The following is a 14100-nucleotide window of genomic DNA, read 5'->3' on the forward strand; positions in this document are numbered from 1 at the left end:
TATTTTGTTATATTCCTTTAGAGAATAAATTATTAGAAGATAGTAAAAGTCCTTTTCAATGTTTATAATCATTTAGAATAGAACCTCAAAGGTGGAGAATCACAAGTAACCATATTATAGTCTTATAGTCTCATCAGACTGCTAATAAGAAAACTAACTGAAAAGCCTCTCAAGTCAAAGAGTTATTTGTTTCTTCCTAACAAAGAAAGAAATAAGAAACTCAGCCAAAAGCCTATCTTGATAGTTTTCAAAGAGGAACAACTTATCCACATCCCAAATAATGGTGATTTTGTTTGTTTATTCATCTACTGATTGATATCCCTGTAGTACTGAGCACATTCACTGAATAAAAACATTTTTATAAATGGAGCTCCTAACCTTCATATGTCATTTCGCTAGGTGTCCCTTATCCCAAATCTACCTAAGTAACAAGCAACAGAGCTAACTTTGAAGTTGGACTGATAAGCAGGGGACTTCTTTTCCCTAGCTCCAAGAAGCTACGACCATCTTTACCTTTCTTTTTTCCTTCTCTCCCTCCCATCCACCGCGCCAGGGCACACGATGCCCAAATCAGCCTTATCCTTGCCTGGTGTCTCACACTATCAAAACCTTTTCCTTCTCCACTGCTCTATTTTTTCCAGGAAAACTAAATCCTAATTAACTATTTAAGCACTGAACAGTTTCAAATTTGTTACAATAATTATAATACTCAGACTGCAAAGAATTAAATCATTTACTATTTTTACTTTAAGTTACATATAAGGGAACTTCCTGAGTTGTTTAGTGAAAATCTTAAGAGTCAAAAAAAAAAAAAAAAAAACTATGTAAAAGATAATAAATTATAAGTATTGACATGAAAAGTTCTGTATATTATCAAATATACATGCTATTGCCCTGTGAGAGTAATAATATTGTAGAAAAAAAATCCATTTTGACTATTTAAAATGATGCTAGCTTTATTTTGTAGGTTTTCTGAGTAGTGTGTAGGATGCTGTGGTAACTCATCTAAAATTAGCATGAATTTATCAGGTGAATTTTGAGGAGCAATGTAATATGGTGTGAACAGAACCAGACAAGGTCTGGTCTTAAAGTCTGAAGGTCCAAACTGGTTCACCACTTGTTAGCTTTGTGAGCTTGGAAGAGTTATTTACCACTCTGATCCATGTTATTATATGAAAATATAATATCTGCTCTGAGCACATCACTGCTTCTCCTCATGGGTATTTAAATAGCTTCCTCAGGGAGACCTACCCAGATCCTTTAACCTATATTACCTGTTTCCTGTAGGTCTCTCACCATTTGATTGTTTGATAGCACTGAACATGTTTGTATTTGTATTTATATTGTAACACTGCAAATTTTTAAAAGCTTACATAAATTCAAAGTATCATAATTATTTTATTAGGCAATATATTCATATAGGCAAATAAAACTGGGCAAAGTAAAATAATCATCCCAAAAAATATTTCTTTGAAATTTTTTCAAAAATATTGGGAATGTAGGACAATGGAAATTTCAGTAAAACTTCCATACAGATTCGGAGTTTTATTAAAACTTAAGGTAGATAAACGACTTTTTTCACTTCCACCATGATTATAACTTGCTTTGCTGGCAAGTTTAAGAAACTGTTATACCTGATCCAAACCTATCTTTTATGTGAAAATTCCCCCAAAATAAGCTTTTCAAGTGTCCTTCTTTCACAAGGTGAAATGTATCCTTATTCTCATACATCAAATATTAACTAAGACACTATTTTCCAAATTTGAGTGAGTTGGAATATTTATTTTTAATAATTCAGAAATTCAGGCTAAATACAATATATTAGAGTTTTTAAGACTCAGAGACTAAAAGATATGGAGTGAGGCTCTTAATATAATCAGCTTATGAATAAAGAAAGCCAAAAACTACTTCTAACGAAAATTTAAACTGTACCCACAAGTCTCAATAATACAATTTTATAAACTATAGCTATTCACTTTCCACATTTTATTCCATGATCCTATAAATAAATACCTAAAAACTTTTCCCATACCAGTCATTGTTAGCCTGATTTTGGTCTAGGCAAGTTTTTCAAACTGTAAGTTTTAGACCTTTAGTGGGTCATAAAATCAATTTCATTAGCAACAGAAAAAATAGAAAAGCACATTATATCTCTACTATATTTAAAGATAAGCACTTTTTAAAAAGCAAACAAAGCAACCAAAAACACTGCAGGACTTAAACTCATCACACTTAGATCAAGACCTGAGCTGTGATCAAGAGTCAGAATTAACTGACTGAGCTACCCAGGCACCCGAAGGTAAGCATTAGAGACAAACCAGAAGAGACTCCTAATCATAGGAAACAAAATGAGGGTTGCTGAAGGGGAGGGGAGTGAGGGGAAGAGGTAGCAGGGTGCTGGACATTAAGGAGGGTACGTGATGTAATGAGCACTGAGTATTACGTAAGACTGATGAATCAAGGTCCTCTCCCTCTGAAACCAATAATAAGATGTTATTTTATATGTTAATTGAATTTAAATAAAAATTAGAAAAGAAAACTTGTTTTATGTACACACACACACACACACACACACACAGATGTATACAACATCATGATGTAAAACATGGGTCATGATCAAAAATATGTGTAAGCCAAAGATCTATATCAGCCCATGTGGTTCACCAATCCATATAGTAGGTCCTCTACTATTACTTTAAAAAGTCTCTTAAACACTGTGCTCCTCAAAACAAACAAAAGTTTTTCATTTTTAAACAGCATTTCAAAATAGAATTGGTTATGTGAAAACTGATCAGATTTCTAAAAATAATGATTTCCAAAGCACAATGAGGTCTTGTGAAAAAAGTTTGATATTTTTAAATGTTAGCATTTTGAAAATTTTAAATTGGAAGTAACTCATGTATGGGTAAAACTGTGAAACAAAGCTCTTCAAGGACAGTGTATGTTCATTCCATACACATAAATGTATAAGAATGTTTACTTACAAGCAATGACTAAAAATATATGCAAAGTTTTATTTTAAACTTTCGTCTTTAAATATATTATGAATTTTCAAATCTTTTTTTTTTTAATTTTCTCTCACAGTTAGACCTAAGAATTGTAATTAAAGTCTTAGTAAAGAAAGATATAAGCCCAGCAAATAAATACATGCACTAAATGCCTTTTGCTTCTAGAATCCCATTGCAGTATTTAAGATAATTTTAAGGCCATCTGTATCTTACAATAAACTTGTCATTTGAGAAAAATAATAGTGCATCAAGATAATTTTCAAAACGCTTTAATACAGGTTTTAGTTGCTCAGATCAGTGGAGTGTTTCCATCTAGGAAGAGGGTTTAGACCCACTAAAACTCTGAAAAGCTAAACTGTGGTGAAGCTGTTGACAATCATCTTCGTGATTTCAACTGCAAATTCAGAACTTGGTTAGAAATGAGACACCACCGAAAAAAACAACAATGCGATCCTAATACAGAACATAAGCAACCAGGTCAGGATCATTCTGTAATTAAGAAAACCAAACAACAGGATTACTGATCACAAATTTCAAGAACTGAGACTGGGAGGTGGAGGGGTGGGGGTGAGGTGGGACAACTTTCAGACAAGCACTTCCCTGACTGAGCGCTAGAGGGCACTCCGAGGCGCCAGTGGCCGAGAGCGAGCAAGGGTGCGGAAACCCTCCAGCTCCAGAGCCCACCTCTCCCCCCAGCACGTGCGCGGCGGCCTCAGCGGGAGGCTCAACCTGCCCACGTAGGCGGAGGCGGGACGGACGGCCTCGGAGTTCTGCTCACCCAAGCATTACAGGTTTCACAAAGCGTTCCCCCTCGTCAAGCAGATACTTACCTCAAGAGAAACGCTAAAGTAAGGCTTACGAGAAAAGCTATTCAGTGTTAAGAGCGATCGTGGAGATAGAGGCAGTGGCGAGCTAGTTAACAACCCTAAATCTGTCAGCAGCCCTTGACAAAGCAGAAAGGAACTGACTAAATCACAGCATGACTCGGAGCTGACGTCAATGTGCAGCTCGCTTGGAGTTTAACTTTTCCACTTCCCTGCCGAACACGATTCCAGGAAATGGAGTGACGTCAGCCCTTTGAACTCGATTAGCTGAGGTACAGACCATTTTAAACACAGGAGGAAAGAAACAAGTAGGCACGCAAACCCCGCCGACACGCTGCGTTTTCCTAGTCTGTTTTGGAGCAACATTTGTACACAACAACGAAATCGGAAGCTTAATTTTTTACAAGTTGAACGGCATGTTTAACGGTATGTTTAACTTGTAGCTGCACTGAATTTGCAACAGGTTGCAACGAAGTAACAGCTTATTTTAGTAAAGCACAACGGAGAGAGAAAGGATTACTGCCTTGGTCAAAAAAGCAATCCGCTGAGCAAAAAAGCATTTACACTAAGATGCCTTCACAGAGTGTGCTCATACATACAGATATATATTAAAAGAAACTTCTTACTCCTCAGCCACTAGAAAATTAATACTTTTTGAAACACTCAAGAGGTCCCTGAATTTTTCTAAACTTCAAAATAAAATTTTCAGAATTAATTTAAATCTCTCTTTAAAATTCTTACCTGTTTCATCTCCAGTTACAGCCATGATGGGCTTCTGCATACAGAACTGTCTTGTCTCCCCTATCACAGGTTGACATACAGTGTTCCAAACTAGCAAGCATGTGCAGGATAAGTAGGAGTAACTTACATCACAATGACATCACTAGCCTATCACTACCATCAATTTGCTTTGTCACAGAGGAGCTCAATGAAACCAAAGCCCTATAAAAACCCTTCCTGTAATAAACCATATTAATGTTGTTTCTCATTGTACACAGAAATCTGTTGAGATGGGCTCTGGCAAAAAAAAAAAAAAAAAAAAGTCTCATTAGCATTAAGTTACAAGATTGTTTCTTACGGAGTAACTAACTTCTTTTATTATTGGTTCTGTCCAAGGTTTCTACATAAACAAAGGGGGCATAAACACTGTATCTTTATAACTCCTAGGAGGAAAACAAAACAAAACACATGGAGATTAAAGCGATAACAAAGGGACCCCTAGGTGGCTCAGTCATTAAGTTTCTGCCTTCTGCTCAAGTCATGATCCCAGAGCCCTTGGGATGGAGCCCTTGCATTAGGCTCTCTGCTCTTGGGAAGCCTGATTTCCCTTTCCCACTCCCTCTGCTTGTGTTCCCTTTTTTGCTGTCTCTCTGTCTCTGTCAAATAAATAAAATATTTTAAAATAAGTAAATCAGACAAAACCCCTGACAATCAGCCCAGAAAAACATTGAGTAATACACAGAAATGTATTTCTTAAACACTTCTAAATTCGTCAAGGAAGAAATTACCAGCCACCTTCTTACACTTAACAGTTTTATTTGCTTAACTATTTGCTACAGCACCATAAAATCCAGCAGTTCCCTAGGTGAAACAGAATTTGCTAATTTCACTTGAATAAATACATTAAAAAAATTCACTGTGCCACATGTAGCAAGAACTACATAGCATTCTTCCATAAATATTAGCTTGAATCATAGGAATTGGCTATTTGATCATTTTGGCTCATAAAAAACAGCAATTTCGGGGCACCTGGGTGGCTCAGTGGGTTAAAACCTCTGCTTTCAGCTCTGGTCATGGTCCCAGGGTCCTGAGATCGAGCCCTGCATCGGGCTCTCTGCTCAGCAGGGAGCCTGCTTCCCTCTCTCTCTATCTGCCTCTCTGCCTACTTGTGATCTCTGTCTGTCAAATAAATAAATAAAATCTTTTAAATAAATAAATAAATAAAAATTAGTTCATGTTCAACAGTATAAAAGAACAGTCTGGAAAAAGAAATGATTTGCACATCTATCGAGTGTACAATAATAAGTCACATGGCACTGAGACCTTTTATTATTAACAGTGGGCTGAATAAAGCCCATTCCCTTATATGATTAGAATTCCACCTAACCATAATATTAATTGATGTGCTTCTCCAGAGCACATGAATTGAAGACATCTGGCTATGTAAGAAAGTGTGGAGAGTAACCTAGACATCAGTCCCAAACAGACTCCATGACAGACTCTCTTCCATCTCAGCCATACCTAAGGGTTTCATTTAATAAAATGGTTTTATTAAACATTTATCATGCGCCAGGGACTGTGCCAGATACTAAGGACCTCTACCCAAACAGAAGTTATCTAGGCATGTCAAATATACCCTAAGGAGGTACAATAAGAACTGACAGGAGGTTATCTAAGCCAGATCTGCAGGACCACGGAAGGCTTCCTGGAGGAAGTACTAAGATGAAGCCTGAATAATGTAAATGACTGACATAAGTGTTCTTATCAGGGCAAATGGCTAAGTGTGAGGCCCTAGAAAGGAAAAGAGGGTGCGGCATAGCACAGGAAATGAAGAAATCTTGCACAGAGCTGCATTACAAAAGAGGGAGAAGTTGAGAAGGAAACATTTAGTAAAGGTGGCAAGGCCTAGATCAAGCAAAGATTTGGGCCATGTTAAAGATTTTGGACTAAGGGACATGTGGGTGGCTCAGTTGGTTAAGTGTCTGCTTTCAGCTCAGGTCATGACCTCTGCCTGCAGCTCCCTTTACTTGTGCTCTCTCTCACTGCTCTCTCTGAAAAATGAATAAGTAAAATCTTAAAAAAAATTTTTTTTTTGGATTTTGAATAACAAGTAACAAGACTTCACTGAATAAGAAGAGGCGGACACGGTTAGATGTGAATTTTAGAGATACCACTCTGAGCTGACGAACTGAGTATAACAGAAAAAAAGAAAATGTTGGAGGTAGAGACATTTGTTTTTAAAAAGTATTAGTAGCTCCCAGGATTACTGGGAGGGATGAAAAAAGGGAGCCTGAGCTTTCAGGAACAATTCTCGAAAAACCAGACCAAGAGGAGATCTGCCACTGGGGGCATGATTAGGAAGATCAGGGAACTTCTCCACCACTACCAGCTCCAGGGCAGCCACCCAGCAGAAGGGATGACAGTAAGTAGGATTGAACAGCAGGGGTGGAGAGAAGTGGAAGATGAGTGGTTTAGCTGGGAGGAAGGACAGATGACACGCAGGTTCTTAGCCTGAAGCAACAGGTTGGACAGGAGTCCATTACCGAAATAGGGTTAACAAAGAGAGAACTAGAGTGGGGAAAATGGATGTGACTTTGGACTGAAAGAGTCAAGAGATGTATGTGGGACTTCTAAGCAGCTAGATGGGAGTCAGGGGCATGGTCAGAGTGCACTGACAACCAATGGGCGGGATGAAGTCAGCCAGGGACAGTGCGCCAGTCCGATGGAAGAGGACCCAGGACACAATCTTGACAAACACCGACTAACAGTAAAGAGATGAGCAGACGAAGATTAGACCAAACAATGAGACTGAAAGACATGTAGGAGAGAGAAAAGAAAAAAACTATTAAGAACACAGTATCATGATGGAAAGTGAAGGAAGCAGAAGTCAATAGTGTTTAAATACTGCTGAGGGATCAATCAAGAGAAGGACTGAGAACTGGCAAAGAAATCCCGTGGCCTGTGAATGGAATGACAGGAGGGAAGGTGCCCATGACCCTGTATTTAACATAGGAGAACTCCTACCCACCATTATTTTAAGAGGAGAAAAGGAAAGGAAAAGAAAAGGCAAGGAAAGAAAAGTTCAAAGAAAACACAGGGAATCAAGATTGGAAGGGAAGAAACAAACACCTTACTTGTGTTTGATAAAACATTCACATACCAACACAGATAGATTTACAAAGAATAAGCACATTATTAGAAGTAAATTCCGTTTGGCAAGATTAATAAATAAATTACATTTTAACAAGTCAGTAATATTTCTCTACATCAGCAACAATTAGAAAATGTATCGCTCATAATAGCAACAGAAACCTTCAAGCATTTAGGAACTTAACAAAGAATATAAAGTACATCCACAGGAAAAATTTTAAACTACTAAAAAGCTAAAATAAGATCCAAATAAATGAGACATTCTACAGTTTGGAACAGGTCAATTTAACATTATAAAGACCTCAGTTCTTCCTCACCCTTATACACAGTTCGTAGGAATGTAAATTGGTGCAGCCACAATGGCAATCAACATGGAGGTTCCTCAATAAATTAAAAATAGAGCTACTCTGGGTGCCAGGTGGCTCAGGGGGTTAAGCCTCTGCCTTCGGCTCAGGTCATGATCTCAGGGTCCTGGGATCGAGCCCCGCATCGGGCTCTCTGCTCAGCGACGAGCCTGCCTCTCTGACTACTTGTGACCTCTCTGTCAAATAAATAAATAAAATCTTAAAAAAAAAAATAGAACTACCCTATGATTCAGCAACCACACTACTGGGTATTTATAAAACAAACAAACAAAAACAAATACTAACTGAAAAGACAAATGCATCCCCATATTCACAGCAGCATTATCTACAACAGCCAAAATATGGAAGCAACTGGAGTGTCCACTGATAGGTGAATAGGTAAAGAAAATGCAGTGTGTACACACACACAAACACACAAAATTATTATTAGACCATAAAAAAGAAGGAAATCATGCCATTTGTGACAACATGGGTGGAACTTGAGGGCATTATGCTAAGTGAAGTGAGTCCGAGAAAAGACAAATACCATATGATTGTACTTACAAGTGGAATCTTCAACCACCACCACCCCGGGACCTGAGTGTGATACAGAGAACAGAGGAGTGGCTGCGAGATGGGAGGGCTGTGCTGGCAGGGAGGGAATGTACAAAATGGGTGGTTATCAAAAGGAACAAACTTCCAGTTACAAACTAAGTCCTGGGAATGTAATGACATACAGCACAGTGCCTGTAGTTAATACTGTGCTCTCTGTTTGAAAGTTGCTAAGAGAGTAAGTCTTAAAAGATCTCTCATAAGAAAAAACCAATCATAATAATGTGGTGGTGGATGTTAACGAGATTTATTGATTTATTGTGGTAATTACTTAGTGTGTGTAAATGAATATCAAATCATTATGTTGTACACTTGAAACTAACATAATTGCCATATGCCAGTTATAGCTCAATTTAAAAAAGGACTTCAGTTTTCCCCTAAATTAATCTATACATTAAAAGCAACCTCATTATTGGTTTTATTATTATATTGTTATTATTTAGAAACTCAAATTTATTCTGAATGCATACTGACGAATAATGGTTCACTAAGCTATATCAGCACTGAAAGAATTTTTTTTTTTTTAATAAAAAAGGGAAACTTGTCCTGTGCGATAACAAACCTGTATGGTACTACTGGCATATAGAAAAGGAGACCAGTATGGGAGCACTGGGATGGTACAGTCAGTTAAGTGTCCCTCTCTTGGTTTCAGCTCAGATCATGATCTCAGGGTCATGGGAATGAACTCTGCGAGGGCCTCTGTGCTCAGCACAGAGTCTACTTAAAACTAACTCTCCCTCTGCCCTTCCTTCCTGCTCTCTTTTTCTCTCTAAAATAAATAAATCTTAAAAAAAGACAAAAAAAGTAGACCAATAGTACAGAATAGAGAGTTTTGAGACAGATCCAAGTATACACGAGAACCCACTGTATAATTAAGATTTTTAGCCCCATAAATTAATGGGGAAAAGACAAACAATGAGTAGGGGAAAACTGGCTCCCTATGGAATTCAAAAATGAAATCCACCTAGTACTATATACCAAGGTAAAACTCTGGTGGACTAAGGACAAAATGTGAAAGGTAAAACTATAAAGCTAATATAATTATTATAGGAAAATATCTTTGTGACTTACAGAAGAAAAAAGAGTTCCTAAATAAAATCCCACAAGCACAGAACTCTAATTAGTCTATTATCTACACAAAATAGAAAAAAAAATTTTAAAGCTCTTCTGGTGAAAGTATTAGGTTTACAGTGGATTTCCATATAAAAAAAGATAAATTAGAAGAAATAAGGATTCTTTATGGTTATTTATTTAAACATAGAGGGTTCATGATAATCAGGGGAAATAAAGCAGGTGGCTTTGATTTTACAATTAAAAGAAAACAAAGTATTAGGTATGTACTATGAATTTGTTTTACTCCATAAATGGAGTGCAACTACCACTCAGTTCTTCATACATTTTTATTATAGTCCACATTAACCCCCAAAATACCTAAGAGTAAAGCTAGTATCAAGAGATTCATCATTCAGAATCTGCTTTTTTCCAAACTTGCAAGACTTTCAAACCAAAAGAACAAATATTATTCTCTTTAAAATTAGTGCTACATCAAACATCCTAAGCAAATGCTAAGAGGAATAGAGTTAAATGAAAACAGGATTTTTACAAGTTGTATTAAACACATTATAGTTACTATGAGCAAAACTGAATGAAATTAAAATAACGTATAACTTGAATTTAATTGAAATCCTAGGTTACCCTAAAAGTTTAGGGTTACATCCCAAATTTTTCATTTTACTACTTCCACCTGACATTTAAATATACTAGAATGGTCTAAAGAGGAAAAAAAACAAAAAAGCATTTGTTTTGAAATGAAATGTCTAGAAATTAGATTTGAAGGAAAAACCCCCAATTCAGTGCACCACACACTGGATATTTAAATCTTCATAGACCAGGTAATAAAAATATGTATTAGGTACAACATTTATAACCCCCAAATGAAGATTATTTACTTAATTAAAAAGTTCATTCACGTGTCCCAAGTCTTTTTCCCATCATGCTATTCAGAAGAGAACCTTTCTTTACAGCCAATAAAACCTGCTAAAAAGTGAAAATCATGTAATTTAATGTGTTGTTGAATGTACTAAAATAAGTGCCTCCCCCCAAATCTGCCTCCTGTATATTTCAGGAAACTATAAAATTCCCACTAACTGGTGTGATATAGTGAGGCATAGGTATTCTAAATGTACGAGATTAATAAACTATACCTTGAACAACAACCTGGCTGCCTGGGACAAAGAACTGCTGTGTGCCATCAGCTGACTGTGCTGCATACTGTACAATTGTAGCACCTGGCGGAGGAGCTCCTGAATTTGTCATTGTTAATGCCTGCAGTCCCTGAACACCATCAGATCCTGGGTTAGAAATCTGGATTGTTCCACCTTGGGCTATAGCAACTTAACAGAAAAAGAAAAGAAATATTAGAGAATTTCAAGATTCACTTGTAATAATTCCATATTGGAAGAATACACTGTGGCTCTGTTAATTACCAATGCTTCTCATTGTCAGTTTACCCTTATTTCTCTATGCTGAATTGATAAGGAGATCCTTCTTCATGGGACAACACTCTGAAAAAGCTCATAGACACTGGAAAATATCTTATATTCAGAATTATTTGACATACATAGAACCCAGGAGTTTGTCTCCTCCCTGGTATCCATCCAGCTAAATTACTTAAGAGGAAGAGTGGAGATGAGGACAGGGAGGAAGACCGGCTTCTTGTGTTTTCTCCTTCTCTCTCAGATGTTTTTAGTTATAGATAAATAGCATTCTTCTGATATTTAAAAGTAGTCAGTAAAATTCCTTGAGCATCACAATTACAATGAATTTATACCTTCATTCAGCCAACTACTTCTCTAATTTATCATCAGAAGAAAGTAGCTCTTAATGGAATATATTACTATATATTTTGGTTTTAAAGCTTAAGTCTACAAAACTGTAACCTTTACCATTTTGACTATGTCAGGAGAATCCTGAAATATAAAGCATTAAGTTGCAAGGGATCTTAAAATATATAAATATATATTTGTTTTTGTACACACACACACACACACACAAATTTTTAATATAAAAATACTGAAAGAATCTGTGCTACAATATTTACCTCTATCAAGTGTCTTGAATAACTGCAGCTCATGGCAACAAATAGGAGGCAGAATTCCTCTAAACACTGAGACTTGCCAGTCATGTTTAAAAGTTAACATATTAACCAAAAGTTCCCAAAGAACAACTGATCAAATGTTTTGTTTTTAAATTTCACTCTAATAGACAAATAACCACTGTTTAAAATATCTGAGAGTTCGGTATACTTTAACGTAAATATTATGACTCTATGGTTTAAGTGGAACCAAAGGCTATGCTCTCCAAAAAAAAAAAAAAAATCACATATAAACTAGCTCATTAGATTTACAATGAAGACAATGACACATCAGAATAACGCAACACATATAAATCAACATAAATGCCTTAAAGGAATGTTACAGTAGTGTCAAAATATATGTTAAATATTTCTGACTTATTCCTTAACGTTTTCAACAGTATCAGAGCAAAACTTGCATAAACTTACAAACTAATTGGGAAGAGTAACAACAAATCTTTAGTTCCTCAACCTGAGGCCTAACATAGAAAGATGGTTAACATTTTTAAAAACATTTCTGCAAGATTCATTCTCTGTTTTTTTGCTCTTTGACAGGCCGCCACCATTAGGATAGGGTTGACAGAAACTGAAGAATCAGTTCATAATATCAAGGATCGCTTCTCGGCCTTTTGGCTAAGATCAAGCATAATATCAAGGATGCTGAGGTTGAGAAATTTATGTAATTTATGTATTTCTTTATCTGGCTCATGTAGAGCATCATATTCTGTACACATTTTAAAAACAAGATTTCAAGGGTCTCAGGATTCACCCTTTGTAACAAAAGGGTTTGGAAGAAACCTAACTTTCTTAGAAGTATGAAAGAGAAGAGATATTGCTTCCGCAGATCTTCATGACTGGACATGAATTTACTTCATATGTTATCATTTATCTGAATGTGTGCTTTCAGTTGATAATTAGTTTGGTGTTACAGAAATCGTGCTTTAGAAGGAGCAGGCACAGGCAGTGTAATCACGATGTGGAAGAAACACAAAGCGCAGCATATAATAGGCACTCAATAAATGATGAATGAATGGCTATCATTTCTTCAGGACAGACTACATCATAAACAACTTGAGCTACTTGTAAATCTAGAAGAGTTAAATAAGGTAAGGTTTCAAATTCTAAATACAGAACTTAATTTTCAGTGCCAATACAATTAACAAGATTTGGGACTGGTAAAAAATCCAAGGTAGTTGCTGCCAAGGACAAGAACATGAAATAGCTAGATAACAAAGACCCTTACTTTTTCTCTTTTCATATTTTCTTTTTTTCCACCTTTTATTTTTTTCAATAATGTTTCCTCATAGTTCCAAATACACTTCTTTGCTTTCACGCTGTGAAATGTAAATACATAAAGAATCTGTTCCTCTCAGGGTACCTGGATGGCTCAGTGGGTTAAAGCTGCCTTCAGCTCAGGTCATCTCAGGGTCCTGGGATCGAACCCTGCATCAGGCTCTCTGCTTAACAGGAAGCCTGCTTCCTCCTCTTTCTCTCTCTCTCTGCCTGCCTCTCTGCCTACTTGTGATCTCTGTTAAATAAATAAAATCTTAAAAAAAAAAAAAAGAATCTGTTCCTCTCATCATTTTATTTTCTGGTCAAGTCATTATATAATTAGTGGAAAACAAAAGCTACACACACACACACACACACACACACGCACACACACACGCTAGCACTAGGGGAAAACATTTCTACTGATAAGTCTTGTACTTTAACCTAGCTCTTATTTTTTATACCAAAGGTACTTTTGATTTTGGCATTATCAAATGACAGAGGACCTTACCATTCAAAATGTTACCTCTCATTTGACAATAAACAAGATTTCCCAATGCTTCAGGATACTAGAATTAGGTCTCTCTGTGTGTGTATTCAAAATTTGAAGAGGAAACTATTCAGGTTACAAAATACTCAAGGATAGCAAAATATGTGTTTTCAGTAAACACATATCAAGATAAATAGTGGGAAAAATTAAGATGAAATTAACTGAATGACTTTAGTCACATCTTTTGTTTTACCTAATTACTTTTTTAAACTTATGGAAATTTACTAGTAAACATAAAAGTAGAAAAAATTGTGTGTCATCTATTTTCCTTCCTTGCCCACACATTCTCAAACTTTTTTTGGGGGGGGGGGTCTGGAGTATTCTAAAACAAATCCCAGACATCGTATCTGGCTAACCACTTTTAATTAAAATAATTGGCCCATATGGAGGCCATTAGTAACCAATGAAGATAAGATACCATGGTATTTCCGACCAATTTTACTTTGCAGACCTAAGCTTTTTTAATGATTTCTTAGACTGACACATG

General features: G+C 36.3%; 1 protein-coding gene across 22 annotated transcripts in view; it reads right to left on the reverse strand.

Annotated features, from left to right (window-relative positions):
- The window catches only part of CREM (cAMP responsive element modulator), a 71236-nt gene that overhangs the window by 10266 nt on the left and 46870 nt on the right, over positions 1-14100 (reverse strand). For 10 of the 22 annotated variants that reach the window (XM_045069201.1, XM_045069200.1, XM_045069199.1 and 7 more), the window contains one exon: positions 10863-11051. The exons of 5 other annotated variants lie outside the window; for them this stretch is intronic. In XM_045069201.1, coding sequence (XP_044925136.1) covers positions 10863-11051 — 189 coding nt within the window. Of the gene's footprint in view, positions 1-3838; positions 4509-4573; positions 4832-10862; positions 11052-14100 lie in introns of those variants that run through there. 7 more of the 22 variants (XM_004774310.3, XM_004774312.3, XM_004774309.3 and 4 more) reach the window with 7 other exon arrangements.

The sequence above is a fragment of the Mustela putorius genome, unplaced genomic scaffold, assembly GCF_011764305.1.
Source record: "Mustela putorius furo isolate JIRA1106 unplaced genomic scaffold, ASM1176430v1.1 tig00003913_pilon_pilon_pilon, whole genome shotgun sequence".
NCBI classification, from domain to species: Eukaryota; Metazoa; Chordata; class Mammalia; order Carnivora; family Mustelidae; genus Mustela; species Mustela putorius.